This window comes from Haliotis asinina, chromosome 8 (assembly GCF_037392515.1).
Source record: "Haliotis asinina isolate JCU_RB_2024 chromosome 8, JCU_Hal_asi_v2, whole genome shotgun sequence".
Classification (NCBI taxonomy): domain Eukaryota; kingdom Metazoa; phylum Mollusca; class Gastropoda; order Lepetellida; family Haliotidae; genus Haliotis; species Haliotis asinina.
The window spans coordinates 42,817,395-42,835,105 of NC_090287.1; the positions used below are offsets into that span (position 1 = coordinate 42,817,395).

At 39.2% G+C, this 17,711-nt stretch overlaps 1 protein-coding gene across 1 annotated transcript in view; it reads left to right on the forward strand.

Annotated features, from left to right (window-relative positions):
- Positions 1–1,818: 1,818 nt before the first annotated feature.
- LOC137293532 (probable methyltransferase TARBP1) overlaps positions 1,819–17,711 on the forward strand; it is a 46,822-nt gene continuing 30,929 nt past the window's right edge. Inside the window, exons 1-5 of the mRNA XM_067824135.1 lie at positions 1,819–3,001; positions 10,630–10,693; positions 11,144–11,295; positions 11,515–11,567; positions 12,655–12,755. Of these exons, the coding sequence (XP_067680236.1) occupies positions 1,940–3,001; positions 10,630–10,693; positions 11,144–11,295; positions 11,515–11,567; positions 12,655–12,755 (1,432 nt within the window). The 5' untranslated portion in view covers positions 1,819–1,939. The remainder of the gene's footprint in view (positions 3,002–10,629; positions 10,694–11,143; positions 11,296–11,514; positions 11,568–12,654; positions 12,756–17,711) is intronic.

Below are 17,711 nucleotides of genomic sequence, written 5' to 3' on the forward strand. Positions count from 1 at the left end.
AAGAGATGGATCTGTTGTGGTAGTTATATTCAAAATAATTACTTTAGAAAGTCTTAATTAAAAACGCGTCGATAATCTTGTCCACCCATAGAAGTTTCGCTTTGTGTAACACTGAACTGGCAACATGTGACTTAATGTATCTGCAAAACAATTCATTTCAAAATTATCCCAAATTATTTCATACTGGAGAAACAATTGGCGAAACATCTCGTCAGATATGGCAGGGTTTACTGTCGGAAACAGAAAAAAAGTAGGTAGGAAACACAACTCACTTTGGCCTAACTGGGCATTCGGTGGGATGCGTAAGAAGTTATCCAGAAAACTATGTTTATTCATAAAATCGGGCAAAACTTACGAAAAATACGGCTAGCTGCTGAAAACAACTGAACAGACTACAGATGCAATTAGGTCTCTCAGTCAGATATCTCTTAGGTCTCTCAGTCAGATATCTCTTAGGTCTCTCAGTCAGATATCTCGACGGACCGTGGACTCACCTGGAAATGCTGTCTACTGGCACAAGGGGCCATCTCAAAGATATATATATATATTTTTTTTGCTTTTTCATGTGTGTTGAATATTTCATCTATTGATTAACATCTCACGTGTCTACCTTTCATGAAGTTTATGTTGAGAAATGTAAACGAGTATGAGTCCTGATACCCATGGAAAAGCATTATATTATACGTCATCGGTTCCCAACTGCGCACAGATCGATGATCATGTTGTTAAGTACTGGATTGTCTGGCCCAGTCTCGATTAATTACAGACCGCCGCCATATGGCTGGAATATTGCTGAGTATGGCGTAAAACTAAACTCACTCATAAAAAGGCCTCGACCAGCAATGATACTGGCTCTTGATATTTTGAGACGGTCCCTGACATGTCACCCTGTCTGCCTACCAAGTGGGCCACAGTATAGTATGTCCCTTAAAAGTGTTCTAGCATGGATGTTTTTCTATGTTTTTCGATATTTTACGAGTAATCATTATGATTAGGAAATGACATATCGTGATTACTCACATGTCATAGTAGGTTGTGGTATGAATGATTTACATATGAGTTTTGAAACTGAAATATCAACCATCATGAAACAATCAGACAACTGCCTAAAGCATTTTCCAAGCATTTCTGGACTTACTTTTTTTAGGTTACATTGAAGTGTGTGGTCTGTTTACCGATTTTCTGTCAGTTCACTGGAACCATGACTAATGGAGATCTCCATGTGAAGGATGTCACGCTAATGTCTCGGCAATTCTTATCAATGTAGGGATTCTAGTACCTTGGTGTTCAAATCTGTAATTACACATAATGTTCCATTTGGAGACTTTCTAAACAACATCGTGTATTCACAGCTTTCGATCATGCCCCACCCTGTGAGTGTGGATTCGACTCACATGTGGCTGATGGCTATTTCAGAAGTAATTGAAGTTGTACTGAGACAGTGTCATCACAAATATGGCTGATGTTACACACACTTTCTATACACGTTCATTCTCCCAAACAAGCAGAGCTTATTTGGTTGTTGTATCATTTAAAACGTATTCAATAAGTCAGAGACCGAGAAAGAAGAGATCCGTTGAAACAGAAAGAAATGCACTATTTACATTGAATGCGTTTAATTATGACCCGAAAACTTCTCTGAATTGTTTATTGACTGGCATGCACACTGATACTGAGATGTGTTATTTCTTTTCAAAGTAGACATAATGAATAGTAAACAATCTCTTTTATTTATTTGCAGAAATTGATATCCATCAAAAGTGTCTCCAGTGTTCCGTTTTAGTGGCTAGAAATCCGATTTTAGTATTAACCGGTTTCAGAGCCTGGTCCGGGTTTTAGGCAATGAGTGCATGGCCACCAGCGTGGTGTATCAGCGGCCAAGTCAAGGAATCGTGGGTGACTACTCTTTCATTTAGTGATTTCAGAAGTAGCGATAACCATGGATGAAATTATTGAACATATCAGTCACCTGGTAGACTTTGATGGCACAAGAATCATTAAACATTTGATTCATGAACTGAGCAGGAACGTACAACATGCAGACGAACAGATAACGTCGGATGGGAAATATATAGCCAACTTAGAAATCCTGTGCAGACTAGTCAAGAACATTAAGTCATATACCCAAGACCCCGAAGACATAGTTTCAGAAACTGACTCGATCATTTGGAGTGTATGCATACCCATGATGAGACTGTTCCAGTCATCGATGCATACTTCCAGCAGTGAATCAACGCATCAGGCTCATCTTGCCATATGTGAACTCCTTGTAACAAGTTTAGAAAATTCTACATCAGGCCAAGTAGTGAAAGTGCTTCAGTACTGTGTTGATGCATTGCAGACCTTTTGCAATGACAGTCCAGGGATTTATGGCACATCACAACATAATGATGAATACGTGGGTGTCTCATGCACTGTGGAACTGCTCAGGACATACATGAATGGAAATAAGAACACAATGTTTGATCCTGAAGTATGTGACCTGTTAACTAAGATCTTTACTCAGCTTATTGGTACATTTTCTTTTGTGTCAGATAAGCTATTTGCAAGAGTTGTCAGTGGTGTCCTTTCTCCTATACTTCGAAAAGATCCCAGAACTGCAGATAGTAAACTGGCCATGTTGTGGAGAGAAACTCAGTCACTTGGCCAAACAGTCAAACAGAACCAGTCTGAAGATAAAACACTTGTCATGTTTTGTAGCTTAGCAGATTTTTATTTTCCTGTTTCTGAACAGAAGGTTGGAGAGGATTTACGATGTAGTGACACTTTCTGGAAGAAACTTCAGGGGGGCTTGTACAGTGTAAACCCAGTGTCAAGAAAACGTTCATTGTACTTGTTGAAGAGGATTGTAGACACCTGTGAAAGGAACAATGTAGATGTGAATACTGATACAACAGGCAGACCTTTGCCAATCTTCCAGTGGAAAACTTCAGCCCAAAGAGATCTGGCCCTCATCTGGGAGCACTACATACTGTTGGTTGAAACCCTTGAAGAAAAACAGGTGATAGTGTCTTAATGCATTCATTGCTGGTATGTTCTTAGGTTTTATGAATGCATCTGATTAGTTTGATGTCACTCTCAGCAACGACTTCATATACCATGTTTACAGGTTGTAGTATATCGTATCACAAGTTTGAGTTACTTATTGTGCAATATGTCAAAATGAAATTTTGACATTATGGAGTTGAACAATGCAATGTCAAGATTGATCTGTTGCATGTGTAGCCAGTTACAACTGGCAACCATTGTTGCAGGCCTTGATGACAAATACCACTACAATTCTCCAACTTAGCTGTTAGTATGTTCTCCAAGAAAATTCTTGAAAAGACAGCAAGTAAGGCTCAGCAACTTTTAACTCTAGGTAGGAAGTCAGTCAGTTAATTTACTAGTAATGCAAGTATTCCACAAAAGCCATGACACATAACAGGTAAACCATTGCGGATGTGTGATAGAACTGGTCTTCATCAAGCCATGTTTATGACAAAAAGGATCAAGTGACCATGGTGATCACACTTGCTGACTTGATTGCGTGTAAATGCTCCCCAATATGGCAAGAAACAGATAGCCTAGGTGCAAAGTTTGAATTGCGCAGGGGAATTAATTTTACCAGTACATTTAGTGATAATGTACCAAGATGCCTTGATGTAAGGTAGCAGAATACCAATGAAAGCACTCTTTTCATGTGAGGTGTGGACCCTTCAGGGTGTACTCTCTCACATTTGATGGGGTGCCGGTCAAATCGCCCCAGCGACAAAGCGCCCCAGCAAATTTGGTCAAATCGCCCCAGATAGTTGTGACCCAGGTTTGGTCAGATCGCCCCAGTTTATTCAAAATGGTCTGATATATGCCATAAATGCATGGTTTTGTCAACTTCCATACTATATTCTTCACATAATATTATGTGTTATATTATTAGTAATATCCCATGCCTAGGTAACACCGTAATACCAATTATTTGGTAAAGAATTACAATCTGTATAAAACTTCCATGTTACAGCCTTCACATAATACTATGTAGTAATGTTTCTGATAAATATTTAACTAGTAAACTGAGAAGAGCAAAAGTAATATTCATGGATAGACAACACTTATAACACCAATTACTTGCATGTTATCTACGCTTTTGTAAATTACAAGAATTAAATGAAAGGCTTGTATAAAATGTTTTTTGGCCGTAAATGCACAGTTTTTGTCAGCAAGTATGGGACTTAATACATATCAAAACAATCTACAGCTGCTGTTGTCAAAAAGTGCGGCCATAAATGCATAGGTTTTCTCAACAAGTATAGTATAATACTTATGAAAACAATTTGCTGGGTTTTTTTTAATTACTCTTGTCAAAAAGTGAGGCCGTAAATACATAGCTTTGGTCAACAAGTATGGTATAATACTTATCAAAACAAGAGTCATCAGAAGATGACATATTCCCCCGGCCCTCACATGTTTGAGAGGACAAGTAATCTTTGTTTTTTAGACTAAGTTTGAATTGTTTCCATGGAATTCATGGAAATTATAAATGCCATATATCTGTAACCAGCAAAGTCACAATTTCAAGATCTGTATCATATATCTGCCAAGATCTATTGAAAGATATGAAATGGTTTTCGAGTTCTGCTCCGGAAACAAAGCCCATCCCTCCATTTTGAGACTAAGTCTGAACCGTTTCCATGGAAACCAAGAAAATAATAAATCACAAATATAGTTGCAAGCAACGATGAGGGCTTCTTGGATGTTATTCAATACAGCCATTTGCATCTGTGTCGTACTTCCAATAGTAGTCATGGCTACAGATAATTTAGATAGATACTACTGCCAGTAATGGGAAATGTGAATGTGATTCAATGCTGCTACATTCCAAGTCGGTTTACACAGTGCAGACACACTTTGAAAAATACAATTTAGTCCACGTGCAATGAAAATATTTGTCAAAACGTCTTGAGAAAAAAGATATACATAGATATAGCACCCACATGATTGAATAACTCAACCTATTCATTGTGTGTGATAAGTGAGTGGAAAGCTTTAATCTAACCTCTCCAAATGGACAAATACTAGTATATTTCTCCAGGACCGGTGTTGTACAAAAGATATTAAAGCTATAGAATTCCACTAGAATTTCTACACCGCATCTATACTAAGAAGGAATTAATGTTTATGAACTAACGATGATATTTGCTCTTTATGTAAAACTGACCAGAAAGACTTGTCAATGTGAATATGTAAAACAATATGGGAGAGTTTGGAACTATTTTTGAATGCTCATATTCATATCGATATAACTTTGGATACGAATCAGTTACTTTTAACCATCCAGGCAAATATATCCTGCTGAATCACTTAATCCTACCGAACAAAAGGCATATTTTTGTATGCAATCTAAAGGGCAGCACCTTATCAATGGTTAAAATTATAAATAACATAGACAATTTTATGCCACTGAAAAGTTGAAAGATCAACAACTATAATGCCTTTGAAAACAAATGGCCTCCAGTCACAAAAAGATTACTTACAGATATTACATATCGTACTGTCTTTCGACAATAGTCGCTTGGTGTTAACAATGTACAATCCCTGAACTTTGCAGTTCACGCATACGTTACAACCTTAATCAGATGAATTATGTATGATTGTTGTAGACCAAACTGTCCCTGTGAAGACGTTATTAATTTCAACGTGGAAAAGTTTATCACTCAGTTTGAAATTAATGTATCTATGGAAAAGCAATTAATGAGCTTTGAGTTGAAAAGTACATGAACTTAGGCGCATTTATAGGAAGTCTGTTGTATTTAACCAAGTGAACATATTCATTTGTGATTTTGAAATAAATTTTTCAAGGTAAGACAGCAATCAGATTTTGTACCTAAAGGATAGATCTTTCGATCCATCTATCCTACACACACGATGCTCCGTTTTTCAGTGTCTCTTGAGTCAACAACCTTCCCGATAAAAACCACCATGAAAGTGCTCCTCATAAAATAGGATTGAGACGCTAAACGTCGGTTTATGCCTTTCCGCACATTGTGTGCCAGCTGAACTACTAACATCTGTAAACTCGTTAATAAAAAATATGAGTTTGAACTTGAAATAATACGAGCAAGTCGGCCTAACACACCGCTGCTTAGCCAGATGCTGCAGATTTGTTTACTCGCGACTTGGAACGAATTTCACGTGCATTTCATGCTCATGCAGTGACAATGAGGGTGAAAAGGAGAGAGATGCAAGTAAACTGATTTTCAATAAGTCTTGATCTTGAAATCCATTCAAATGCACGTAAAAGTATTTATAATATTGATAGAATACGGAAACTCGACCGAAAATATTATATAAGTAATCATAAGTTACATTCATGGTTTCCTCGCTGCATCGTTAAATATCCACACTGTTTTAGGCAAGGAGACTCATCGGAGGCCCCACGCTTAGAACAGATGGGATATTGACCGATACGCGTCGGCCTTTGCTTGTTGATGAATTTACTTGTATGAATCCACGTATGCACTACAAAACACACAAAAACCTTTAACTTTTTCGCATTTTCAGTTAGTTATTAGATATATTTATAGGCCTATAAAAGGACTTACAGCACATTACTCTACTTAGTTTCAATTGAAGCTCAGATCAAATATATCTGGTAAGCGTTAGTACTTTTGACATACACAAAGGCACGTTATACTTATATACACAGAATTCATACATATCGCCAACTTTGAACGAAACGACTGAACTTACAGACAATAGTGAGTGCCGGTGTGCGGTCCGGTGAGACACACGTTTGAAGGAGCGGCCGTATTCGACCTCCCGCTTTCCTTCAGACTTTCGTGCTCTTTGCAAGGGTTAAACGTTAAATGCAGCACCAACTTTTGGCACATTCCGCCGCATATTCATGGGCCGTCGGTGATAAAAAGTAGTGCTTACTTTCTTAATATGCAGAAACTTGGGGATGTTGATGGCTAGTATTGTTTATGGTGATGTGTCCATAGAGGAAAGAACTTTCGATAGATATTAAACGCGGTCTAAGCAGAAATATTAGAATATTTGCACCACACTCTTTCCTTTCGTTAGAGGGCACGTCTCAAACGTTGTGTCTTCGTTTTAGCTAATACAGTCTGTATCACCGTCAAAACGGAGCATTTTAACAATGATGTAATTGCGTAGGGAGGTGCCTAGAGACAAAGTATGGCAAGTTTGAAAGCGGTAGCTGTTGTAGTTGTAGTGCAGCAGATTTTGGGAGCAAAGTAGTCAGAATTGGGCTGAAAAACAGCAGCAAAAACTTCAATCGCAAATAGCGGCCAAACGGTGCATTTTAGCGACTCGACTCGTCCAGGCGAAATTGTAGACATTTTGATTGTGCATCTGCTCAAGAAGTTTGGTAGTCATTGCAGCAGTAGTTTCGGAGATATTTGCATTTCAAATTGAAAATTTTGAATTAATTTTGATTTATCTGCCCTTTGCTATTGGGCCCACAGCCTAGAGATTTTAATGGGGAATATCTACACCTCGGTGCGCATCTGCCTGATTTTTTTCAAGCGATTCTGTCCACTGGTGCTCTTTGTAGCTCTGGTACAAAATCCGGCGGAAAAATAAATAATAATAATAATAATAAAAACATCAGCAATTACAATAGGTCTTCTGCCTTATGGCAAGAAGCCCTAATAAGAAAATGTTATTTTTGAGTTTTTCGGGGTTTTGACACTTGCATTTGATAGCATGCCAAACAAACAATATTTTCAGTCAAGGTCACCAAGGTCACGTGTCAAGGTCATTTAACTGGTTAGACACAAGAAAAAGCACTTTTTTTCGCGAGCTAAGACGACAATGCTATGGCATCTAGGTTGAAAGGAATTAGTGTTTCTGCTTTGCCCGGACCCGCTGTATCATATGCGCTGGTTAGATTTGCTGACAAACTTGTCCGTTGTCTGTTCGTATGTCTGTCTGTCAAAATACTGTATATCCATTATCTCGGAAACTATTCAACGTACGGAGTTGAGATTTTGCACATAGCATTCCCTTGACTGTGCGTAACAATGCTGTAAAAATCAAGTCATTGGGATGTCAACTTTTGTTGCTATGGATACCCCGATAAACGAAAAACTTCAATCCAAGATGGCGGCCAAACGGTTAGAGATATCGAATTTTGACCCCCGCCCAAAAATGTTCGGCATCGCATGAGCAAGCCACATGCAAAATATGGAAGCGATTGGATCAATAACAATGGAGTTATATGCTGTTTTATGCCGTTTTAGACGCATATTAGATTTCTCCAATTTTCAAAGCCATATGGCCGCCAAACGATGCAACTTTTGATATACATGTAAGAACGCGAAATGTTAAGCATCTCATGCTGATGCACCGTGCCGATTTTCACGTCATTCTGTGTAGAACTGTTGTAGCTACAGCGTTTCAAATGTAGTGTCATAAGAATCTGAGGAAATCCAATATGGCGGCCAAGCAATTTACATTTTGACATGCATCAAAGAACAAAATTTGTTCATCACATCACGTTACTGCACACTGCAAGATTGTAGCTGCGTAGCTGTTATAGTAATGGTGCAGCGATTTTTTGAAAATACATCTGAGTTGAAAATAAACAACAAAAGTAAACATCTCGATATCCGTAACTAAGCAAGATATCGCAACAAACTTTCACCTGCTACATATCTTAGGTAGGTATTCTATATCTGCAAAATTTCAATGCTCTGCTGGCAAAACTTTCAGAGTTATGGATTGCGGAAAATGCGTACTTCACAAAATCTGCAAATTTCCTTTCAACAGCTTCAATCCAATATGGCCGCCGCATCGTGTGACTTTTGATATATGACTAAGAACAAAAAATGTTCACCAGCCAAAGGCAACTTCAGAACATGTATTTCTAGCGTTGTAGCTGCTAAGGTTGGCTTGCAAAAAAAATCACAGAGAAGCCTGTATACGTTTTTGTAGACAACTTTTGCCCCGAAGTAGCATCCAATATGGCGGCCATCAAATACACATAATCACATTTGACGATGTCTTTGCGTAGGGAGGTGCCTAGAGACAAAGTATGGCAAGTTTGAAAGCGGTAGCTGTTGTAGTTGTAGTGCAGCAGATTTTGGGAGCAAAGTAGTCAGAATTGGGCTGAAAAACAGCAGCAAAAACTTCAATCGCAAATAGCGGCCAAACGGTGCATTTTAGCGACTCGACCCGTCCAGGCGAAATTGTAGACATTTTGATTGTGCATCTGCTCAAGAAGTTTGGTAGTCATTGCAGCAGTAGTTTCGGAGATATTTGCATTTCAAATTGAAAATTTTGAATTAATTTTGATTTATCTGCCCTTTGCTATTGGGCCCACAGCCTAGAGATTTTAATGGGGAATATCTACACCTCGGTGCGCATCTGCCTGATTTTTTTCAAGGGATTCTGTCCACTGGTGCTCTTTGTAGGGCTGGAACAAAATCCGGCGGAAAAATAAATAATAATAATAATAATAAAAACATCAGCAATTACAATAGGTCTTCTGCCTTATGGCAAGAAGCCCTAAAAAAGCTGTAGAGAGCAAAAGGCACCACTTTGGGGTCTGCCACACATATCTAGAAAGTTTTATGGACAGATATTAAGAAGTTTTTGAGTTCTGCTCTGGAAACGAAACACGTCTCTCACTTTTCAGACTAGGTCCAAAACGTTTCCATGGAAACCGAGAAAATAATACATCACATGAACCTGTACATAGCAAAAGCCACCACTTAAGGTTCTGACTGATATATCTACTAAGTTTTGCAGGAAAATATTGAAAGGTTTTTGAGTTCTGGTCCGGAAACAAAGCCAACCCCACCATGAGACTAACACCAAAATGTTCCATGGAAAAATAAAAAAAATATAAATGCCAAAAAATCTGTAAATAGCAAAAGTGTATTCAGATTGTAATTCTTTACCAAATAATTGGTATTACGGTGTTGCCTAGGCATGGGATATTACTAATAATATAACACAATATTATGTGAAGAATATAGCATGAAGAACCATGCATTTATGGCATATATCAGACCATTTTGAAGAAACTGGGTCGTTTTGACTACCCCACTGGGGCGATTTGACCAAACCTGGGGCGATTTGACCAAATATCTGGGGCGATTTGACCAAATTTGCTGGGGCGTTTTGTCGCTGGGGTGATTTGACCGGCACCCATTTGATGTCAGGAGATGTGGCACTATCTTGTGTTCTGCCAGGCTAGTCTATGTTGTTGACCAGCCAGTGGTTAATATTTCTCCATGTTCACTTAATCTTGTTTTCGTATGAGCATGAACATTGTTATGAAGATTTCTGGTCCCGATGCACAGCAGATCTTATGTGAGTAGATACAGTGAAACCCAACTGATTTGAAATGTGAGAAGGATACCTGGATCAGTGTAAAGTCATGATTAGCAGCTGTGTGATTGATGCACAGCAGACGATAGCTAAGGACCAAATAAACTGGGCATGGCATGATTTGCAGATGAATTTAGTAATAATCATGATAGTAGAACACAATGTATAGGTTGTATAGGCAAATTCATGTAGTCAGTTCTAGTCACAAGTATATAGTGTCATTGATTGAATTGTTTCCTCACTGATGTGATTCATTGACTACGTTTGTGTGAATGTTTGTATTTGGTGTTGCAGGTTCATGTAATAAAGCCCTTACTAGGTCGGATGCAGTCACTTGTGAAAGCTGCTGCCAATGCAGGTGATTTATGGCTCTTAAAGTCTTCAGAGCTATAGACTAGTACATCATGTAAATCCCAGAAGTTTGCTGTGAAGAGTTGTGTCCCTTGGTTATGCAAATGAAGGTTGTTGGGTCAAATCCCAGTTGAAGCATGCCTGTATGTATTAGGGTCATGTTCCACAAAGAGGACAATAGTATAATGATCCCAAACAGCTTCATGCTGGTAACAAACAGTCAATGAACTTTGTATCTTGGACTCAACATATAAACACATAGTGTCCTTCAGAGTCGGACACCAAAGTGCATTCCATATATATTAGACTTTAACAAATAATTTGGAAAACAGGTTGAATATAACATGAATATTTATTAATTGCTGTTAGGGACCATGGACTCGAGATTTCAATAAAGGTATGATATTTAGAAGTATGCATTGCAAGTGTTCTATTGTGAACTATTCCATGTGGACAGAGGCTGGCTGGTGCCTACACACATCCTGGCTAGTGACGGTGCTTAGGCGATGCTACCAGCATGAGAGTCAGTATATCATCAAGTGGGGGGTGGAAACAGCACTGAACATGGACCTGACATCTGTACCTCTCCTAGAGCAAGGCCAGCAGGGGGTAAGCTTAGCTTTGACATTTTCATGCTTGTACATGTTTGTATAGCTTACCAGTAGTATTTTACATAAGTACCTGAGGTGTACTGAAGGCACACTAGTTTGTAGATAAGCAGTCCTGAATCTAACAAAGCAGCGGTTGATGGGATCAGCATAAAATTCTTTTGCACATTTCAGAATATTTTAAATATTCTTTTTCAATAGTTCTGGATATTTTTTACAGTTCCTGACTGGCGACCTTCTTCTTGTTCTTCAAGAACTTAGGCTCTATCTAAGGTACTTATATGAAATATTTTAGACTGAAACTGACATGAAAATATGCTTTCACCTTTGTTGTTTAGGATACTGTGATGTGTATGCTATCATTGGCCCTGTGCATAAAGCTCAGGTGACAATCAGGTGAATTTAAGCAGCAATAGGCGTGGACAGTGCTCGGATGAGTGACCATAGCTTGACTCCTGAGAGTTTGTAGGACTTCAGTCCTGCCCCACAATGAAGCACATGACATATGTGGTCTCACCTTAGGCATGTGAGTTTGTTCAAAATTGCCTCTGTTCACCCAGCAGAAAATGGGTACCCGGTGGAATAAGTCATGTGACTATAACCTTCTAGCACCTAACAGGTAGCTTGGGTTATCCGGGGTAATAATATGCCTGCTTTGACTGTTAACGCTATGAGCATTCACTTCATGAGTGGAGTTTGGCACAATATAAATGCACATATTAAAATTCCACATGTGACCAGGTGTAAAAACCTTTGAGTCAACTTTGTGTGCAGACTCTTTCCATGTTGTCACAAACACTAGTGTGCAGTACACAACCCTGTGCACTTAAAAGAACCCACAAATCTGTTGGTATATGACCAGATGGTGGCCAAATGAATACGTGCATACACCTAGTTGCGGGTACAGCAACGTGCAGTAAACTTGGACAAAGTACAGTGACTGTGTGTCTCAGTCCACCCAGCTGTGAATTGGATACCTCGTTTTGATTAGAGAGCCACAATAAAACTTAGTGTGCCTAGTGACAGCAAGAGTTGTATACTCCCAAGGGAGTTGAGACTGATAATACAGTGTGACGCTGAGACAGACATCCAATGATCGTTGGAAACCAATACCAGTGCCTTGAGCAAGCAATAGTTGCATGGATATGTGTGCTGTGTATATATCCAATTATAATGATAATAATAATAAATAATACGGCCAGTCCAACAGTAAGATAATTAGTGTCAGGAAACTGCTCTTCCGTTGAAAGTACTGTTCAAGAATGTAACTTCTAACATTCATTCATGATCTTTTGATGTGAGTTTTGAAATAGTTGTTTGTTTGACCAATATGGTTGGTTTCTCCTGCCTTTGTTGCCAGGCCCCCTGGGGTGGAGGTTGGGACTTGTCCCCCAGTTGGAGACAGCCTAGCTCACTTCCTCTCCAACTGCATCACACAGCTGAAGTGTAAGGAGAGACAAGGTAAGATGATGTTATATGTGTTAGCCTTCATGTACCCAATACATATAAACTGCTGTGTTTGAAAACGGTATAGATATCTTCACCAAAACATCTATTGCATAATAAAGAAGTTGATCATCTATAAGGACTCATCATTCCTATTACTTACAACTTCTAGAATGCCTCTCAGAGTTCAAGGTAAGATGCTGGTATTTACCAAACGTAGGGCTAAAAAGTATAGGTCATTATTGCACCATACTTAGGGGTAAGGCACACTTTTTTGCTTTTCTGAGACGATGAATTGGAGAATATACTTGTGTTTTATTCACATGTGTAATAAGTGGCACTGTATGTTGAAAATGTTCGTACAAGGCAGGTGTTCAAACATTTTTCTAAAACCCACTTGCCACAGGGCAAGTAACTCTAAGAAAGTATCTTGTCCTAACTAATTTTCCACTTGCTGTTAATGTTTGGACATAATCATGATGACATAATTATGAAAGAATAAATCAACGTGATGCTTGACATTTATGTTTAGTGGCCTATTTATTGAGAAGTGATAAATAGCAAAGAAAGGTATCTCTTTTTTATTATCACTCTGAAATTTAATAGCTACATTTTAGTAGATATTTTTGAAAGGAAGTCTAATTGCTTGTCTCTTTCTTCTGTCCAAACATAGTGGAACACTTGAATTCCTTGAAGTTCCCTTCACTGAAGAGGATGTAAATCAACACTCGAGTAGCCTCCCTTTAGCTCGTGTATTGGCTCGCAGTTTGGTCACATGATCGGTCACGCTTGTCACCCTCTCCTCCATCGCCTGACAAGATGGTTGGAGTCAACTTGATCCCCGATACATTGTTTAATATCTGTTCATATTTCCGTCCTTAATAATAATAATAATAATATGTGTATTTATAATGCGCTGAATTCCACACATAAAGCATGCTCAAAGCGCTACATTAGGTATTTTCCCTTGATCACCGGATGTCAATCTCAACAGCACATCGTATTTCAATCTCAACTCCCTGGGGAGTATACAACTCCCAACTCTTAACACAAAATTTAGCATTGTACAGCTTTGGTCTGTATTACATTATCATTACAATATGAAATTGTTGATGGGTATCTTGTGAACATGTATTTCATCTTGTAAGATGTTTTCACTGATGAAATTGTGCTCCTGGTATAGGTTACAGCTGTCTGCGGCTGTTGAGTATTATTATGTCCTACTTGCACAGTTATTGGTTCTTCCAGTGTTCACAGTGAACTTGGTAAGAATTTTGTTTGTATTTGTTTACTATTCAAATACATGCTAAAACAATTTTACTTAAATCTCAAGTCGTGTCTGGCAATTTGATTCTCATTGTGTCTTGTAGCCATGTGTTAACTACTGCTGATCTTCAGGTTTATCGTAAATCGACAGATATACCCTGGGGGCACTGGAGGGATAGCATGGAGACTAGGTCATAGCCCCAGAAGAGGTCGTCATCAGAATTGATGTCATCTCTACCCAAGAATTTGAAGTCATCTACGTCCTAGACTAGTCTTCAACTAATAGATCTTCGATGAAACAATAGACCAGCTCTTCTTCGAAGTCTTTCAGCAGTGATATCGTCCCTCCCCACGAATGAGACATCTTCATGAAGATCTTCACCAGCAGATGTATCATCTCGACACAGTTAAGATGATGCACTCTGTGAACTCTCCCATTTATGAAAATCTTCACAGCTTGGAGACTACAGCCTTGGATACAGTTTGTCATCATGGTTGAACATGGATCTTCATTATTCACAGGAGCATGTGTAATCGCATTGGCAAAAGACCAACACTTTCATCATCAGTTTACTAACATTCACCGTTAATGCCAGAGATTTCAACTTCAAAGAGGATAAAATGATCTTATCTACTTAACTTACATTGATGAAGGATCAACAACTCATCTCCAAACATTTGGCACTAACATCAGGTTGCCGTGCAGCAACAGTGAGGAATTCAACAAGATTAACTTGATGCTTCATACCACCCCCTTCACTACAGTCAACCTGTACCATCTGATTAAGATAATGGTGGTATAATCATCAGCTGAAGAACACCGACACAACAAACACGAGGACAGTCTACCTTTGTCAGTATTAAGCGGTGGAAGGTTCATGCTCACTGACTGCACAAGATTTCATGATGATCATGTGGCTGCAACACTGGTGATGTCACATCTGGAATCTGATTGCACATCGAAAGGAAATGCCCAGCGCCGAATGGGGCTAGTGTTCTCATGTCAGGATGTCATCTACAGATAAACAACCCTTCCATCACTGCAAAAACAATATTTACAACCGAGATAGCAGTGTACAACAGCATTCGATTGTCCTCATGCGACAAGAGGTCTTTTAACAGTAGTTTCAACATTGCTTAGCTGGAGGCTTGCAGCAACAGATGGCAGTTTTTTGGCACCCACAACTTACAGTTTTGACGATCCGAGGACGAAGTGATTCTGGTACCAACATCTTCATGACAGATGAAGCGTGTACCTATTTGTACTACCTCCTCAAGTGTCTTCATGTATATTCAGCAAATTAAACATTCCTGCAGTTACGAGCATGGCACATACAGAATGGTATCGTATTATCGTATGGTTAATGATGAAGTCAGACTTGGTTCAGACACATGCTCTACATTTGGGGAAAGAAGAATATTCGCATGATACCGCAGGTTCTACTCTGTCCGTTACCACTATGGCACTAGCAATGTCGTCTTGGTCTACTCACCTCAGTGCAGCATTTGACCTGAAGAGAAGACTACAACTACTCCTGTTCCAACGTTACACAGAGACTTATTTCACACAGATGAACTGCAACAGTCATCTCTAAGTAGATGCGTCGTTACAAGGTTGGGATCTCTACTTGGACAATGGGTTTGCAGCAGGAGTTTGGGTGAGCAACGAACAGCACTCTGTATATCAACTGCCTGGAGATGAAAATTGTAATCAACACAGTGTGACTGATTGAGGAACAAACAACTGATGGTCCACTCTGACCACTCCACAGTAGCGTTTTACATAAACAAGCAAAGTTCAACATGATCTCAGATGCTGATACAGCTAACTTTCAACTCTTCAGCATCTTCGATGACTTGAATCTCCACGTAAAGGCATGCCATTGCCACATCCCAGGTACATGCAACTTCATGGCAGACACTATGTCACGTTCTCTAATACCATCTCCAACAGAATGGACTCATCAGTCAGACATTCAGATCACCGCAAATAGACCTATTTGCCACCAGGTTCAACAGATACCAACATTTGTATTGACAGTGCCAGATCCATTTGCATGAACAACAGTTGCACTCAACATCGCAAGGGAATGAATGAATGAATTCCTGCCTCCAGTTTTTATTTGTGCCTGCTGGCCAGTGGGAGAATGGTTCCTAGTACTCATTAAGGAACTAGGACAACCGTCACTGAGTCTCACAGAGTGAAAGAACCTACTCGTCCATCCACACACCAAACAATTACCGGTAATCAAACATTGTTCCAGCTACACATATGGATCGTATCTATGCCTGTTTGAAACATCAAGGATACAGGCAAAAGGGAGGCTACTCGTGGATGAGTGTTGATTTTATCTCCCCTTCAATGGCGGGAACGTCAAGGGATTCAATGTTCCACTCTGTTCGGATTGAAGAAGGAGACAAGCATAATAAGCATGAGTCAGGATAAGTATAAAAAGATCAATTTTACTCAAAACATTACACGTTTGATGTCTTGTTTTGTAAATTAATGATCTTTTAAAGAAACGTTCTTGAAAATAATTGTCACAAGTGCTTTCTTGCATGACCAATGAGACTTTATGCCAGTTTGAAAAACCTGAAACTAAGTTACATAATGATTTAAGATATTCTCCTTATCCTGACTCTTGTGTTATTGACCCATGAAGATGTTGGTAAGACTTGATCTTCAGTAACCCATGCTTGCCGTAAAAGCAACTGATCGGGTGGTCAAGTTCGCTGGTTTGGTTGACATATGTCATCGGTTCCAAAATGCATAGATTGATGCTCATGATGCTGATCACTGTATTGAGGAATTGATCTGGTCTAGACTTGATTATTTACAGACCATCTTCATATAGCCAGGAATATTGTGGAGTGCAGTGTAAAACTGAACTCACTCAAATGTTATTGCTTTATCTTCCTTCTCTTCCAAAATACAATGGAAACCTATGTCGAGTTGTTTTCTAATGAACTGTCAAAAGTAGCTCACCCTGAATGGGCCTCTCCCTGCCACTGCACCAGTGACCCAAGTGACTGCTGGAAGCTTGTCACTCAATCTCTTCATTTGGACAGTTGGGTGGATACCTCTTGTCCTTATACAAGCTACTGCTCTGTTTCTTGGCCCAAAGATATATTTAAATTTTAGTCTTGTATATCCATTCCAAATCCTTTTTTTCCCTTATCTATGTTTCCCTCATACTATGTTGCTTATCTCCCTTTCTCTTTCAACAGTTATGTGGAAACTTTAATATCTTTGTTCCTAACAACAGTCAAACTTCACTCACCCATCTGGATCCTCACTTTCCCTCCAAAACTGTCTCATGTGACCTGAGGCAAGCTGTCATCACTCTCTTCTTCATCGCCCAAGCGGATGGGCGTAGATCCATCTATTTGGGTGAGGAATTAACTGTCTTCGAAACACTCAGTGAAGTTTCTCTTTTGGAACTTTGATTTGTGTGTCCAGGCCCTCCTTGAATATTCTGGATGCTCAAGAAATTTACAAACCAGTCATGACTACATGCACCTCACTGCCTCTACTGAATCTCAACACAAACAATAAAATGGCTGTATCATCTTTCCAGTGCTTGTGTACAGTAGAGCCTCAGATTTCACAGCGATTTGACTTGCCATTGTTTGTGTAAAATAGAGCCTCAGATTTCACCATCATCTAACTTGTCATGCTGAACCACTCCCTCAACAGAATGTTAT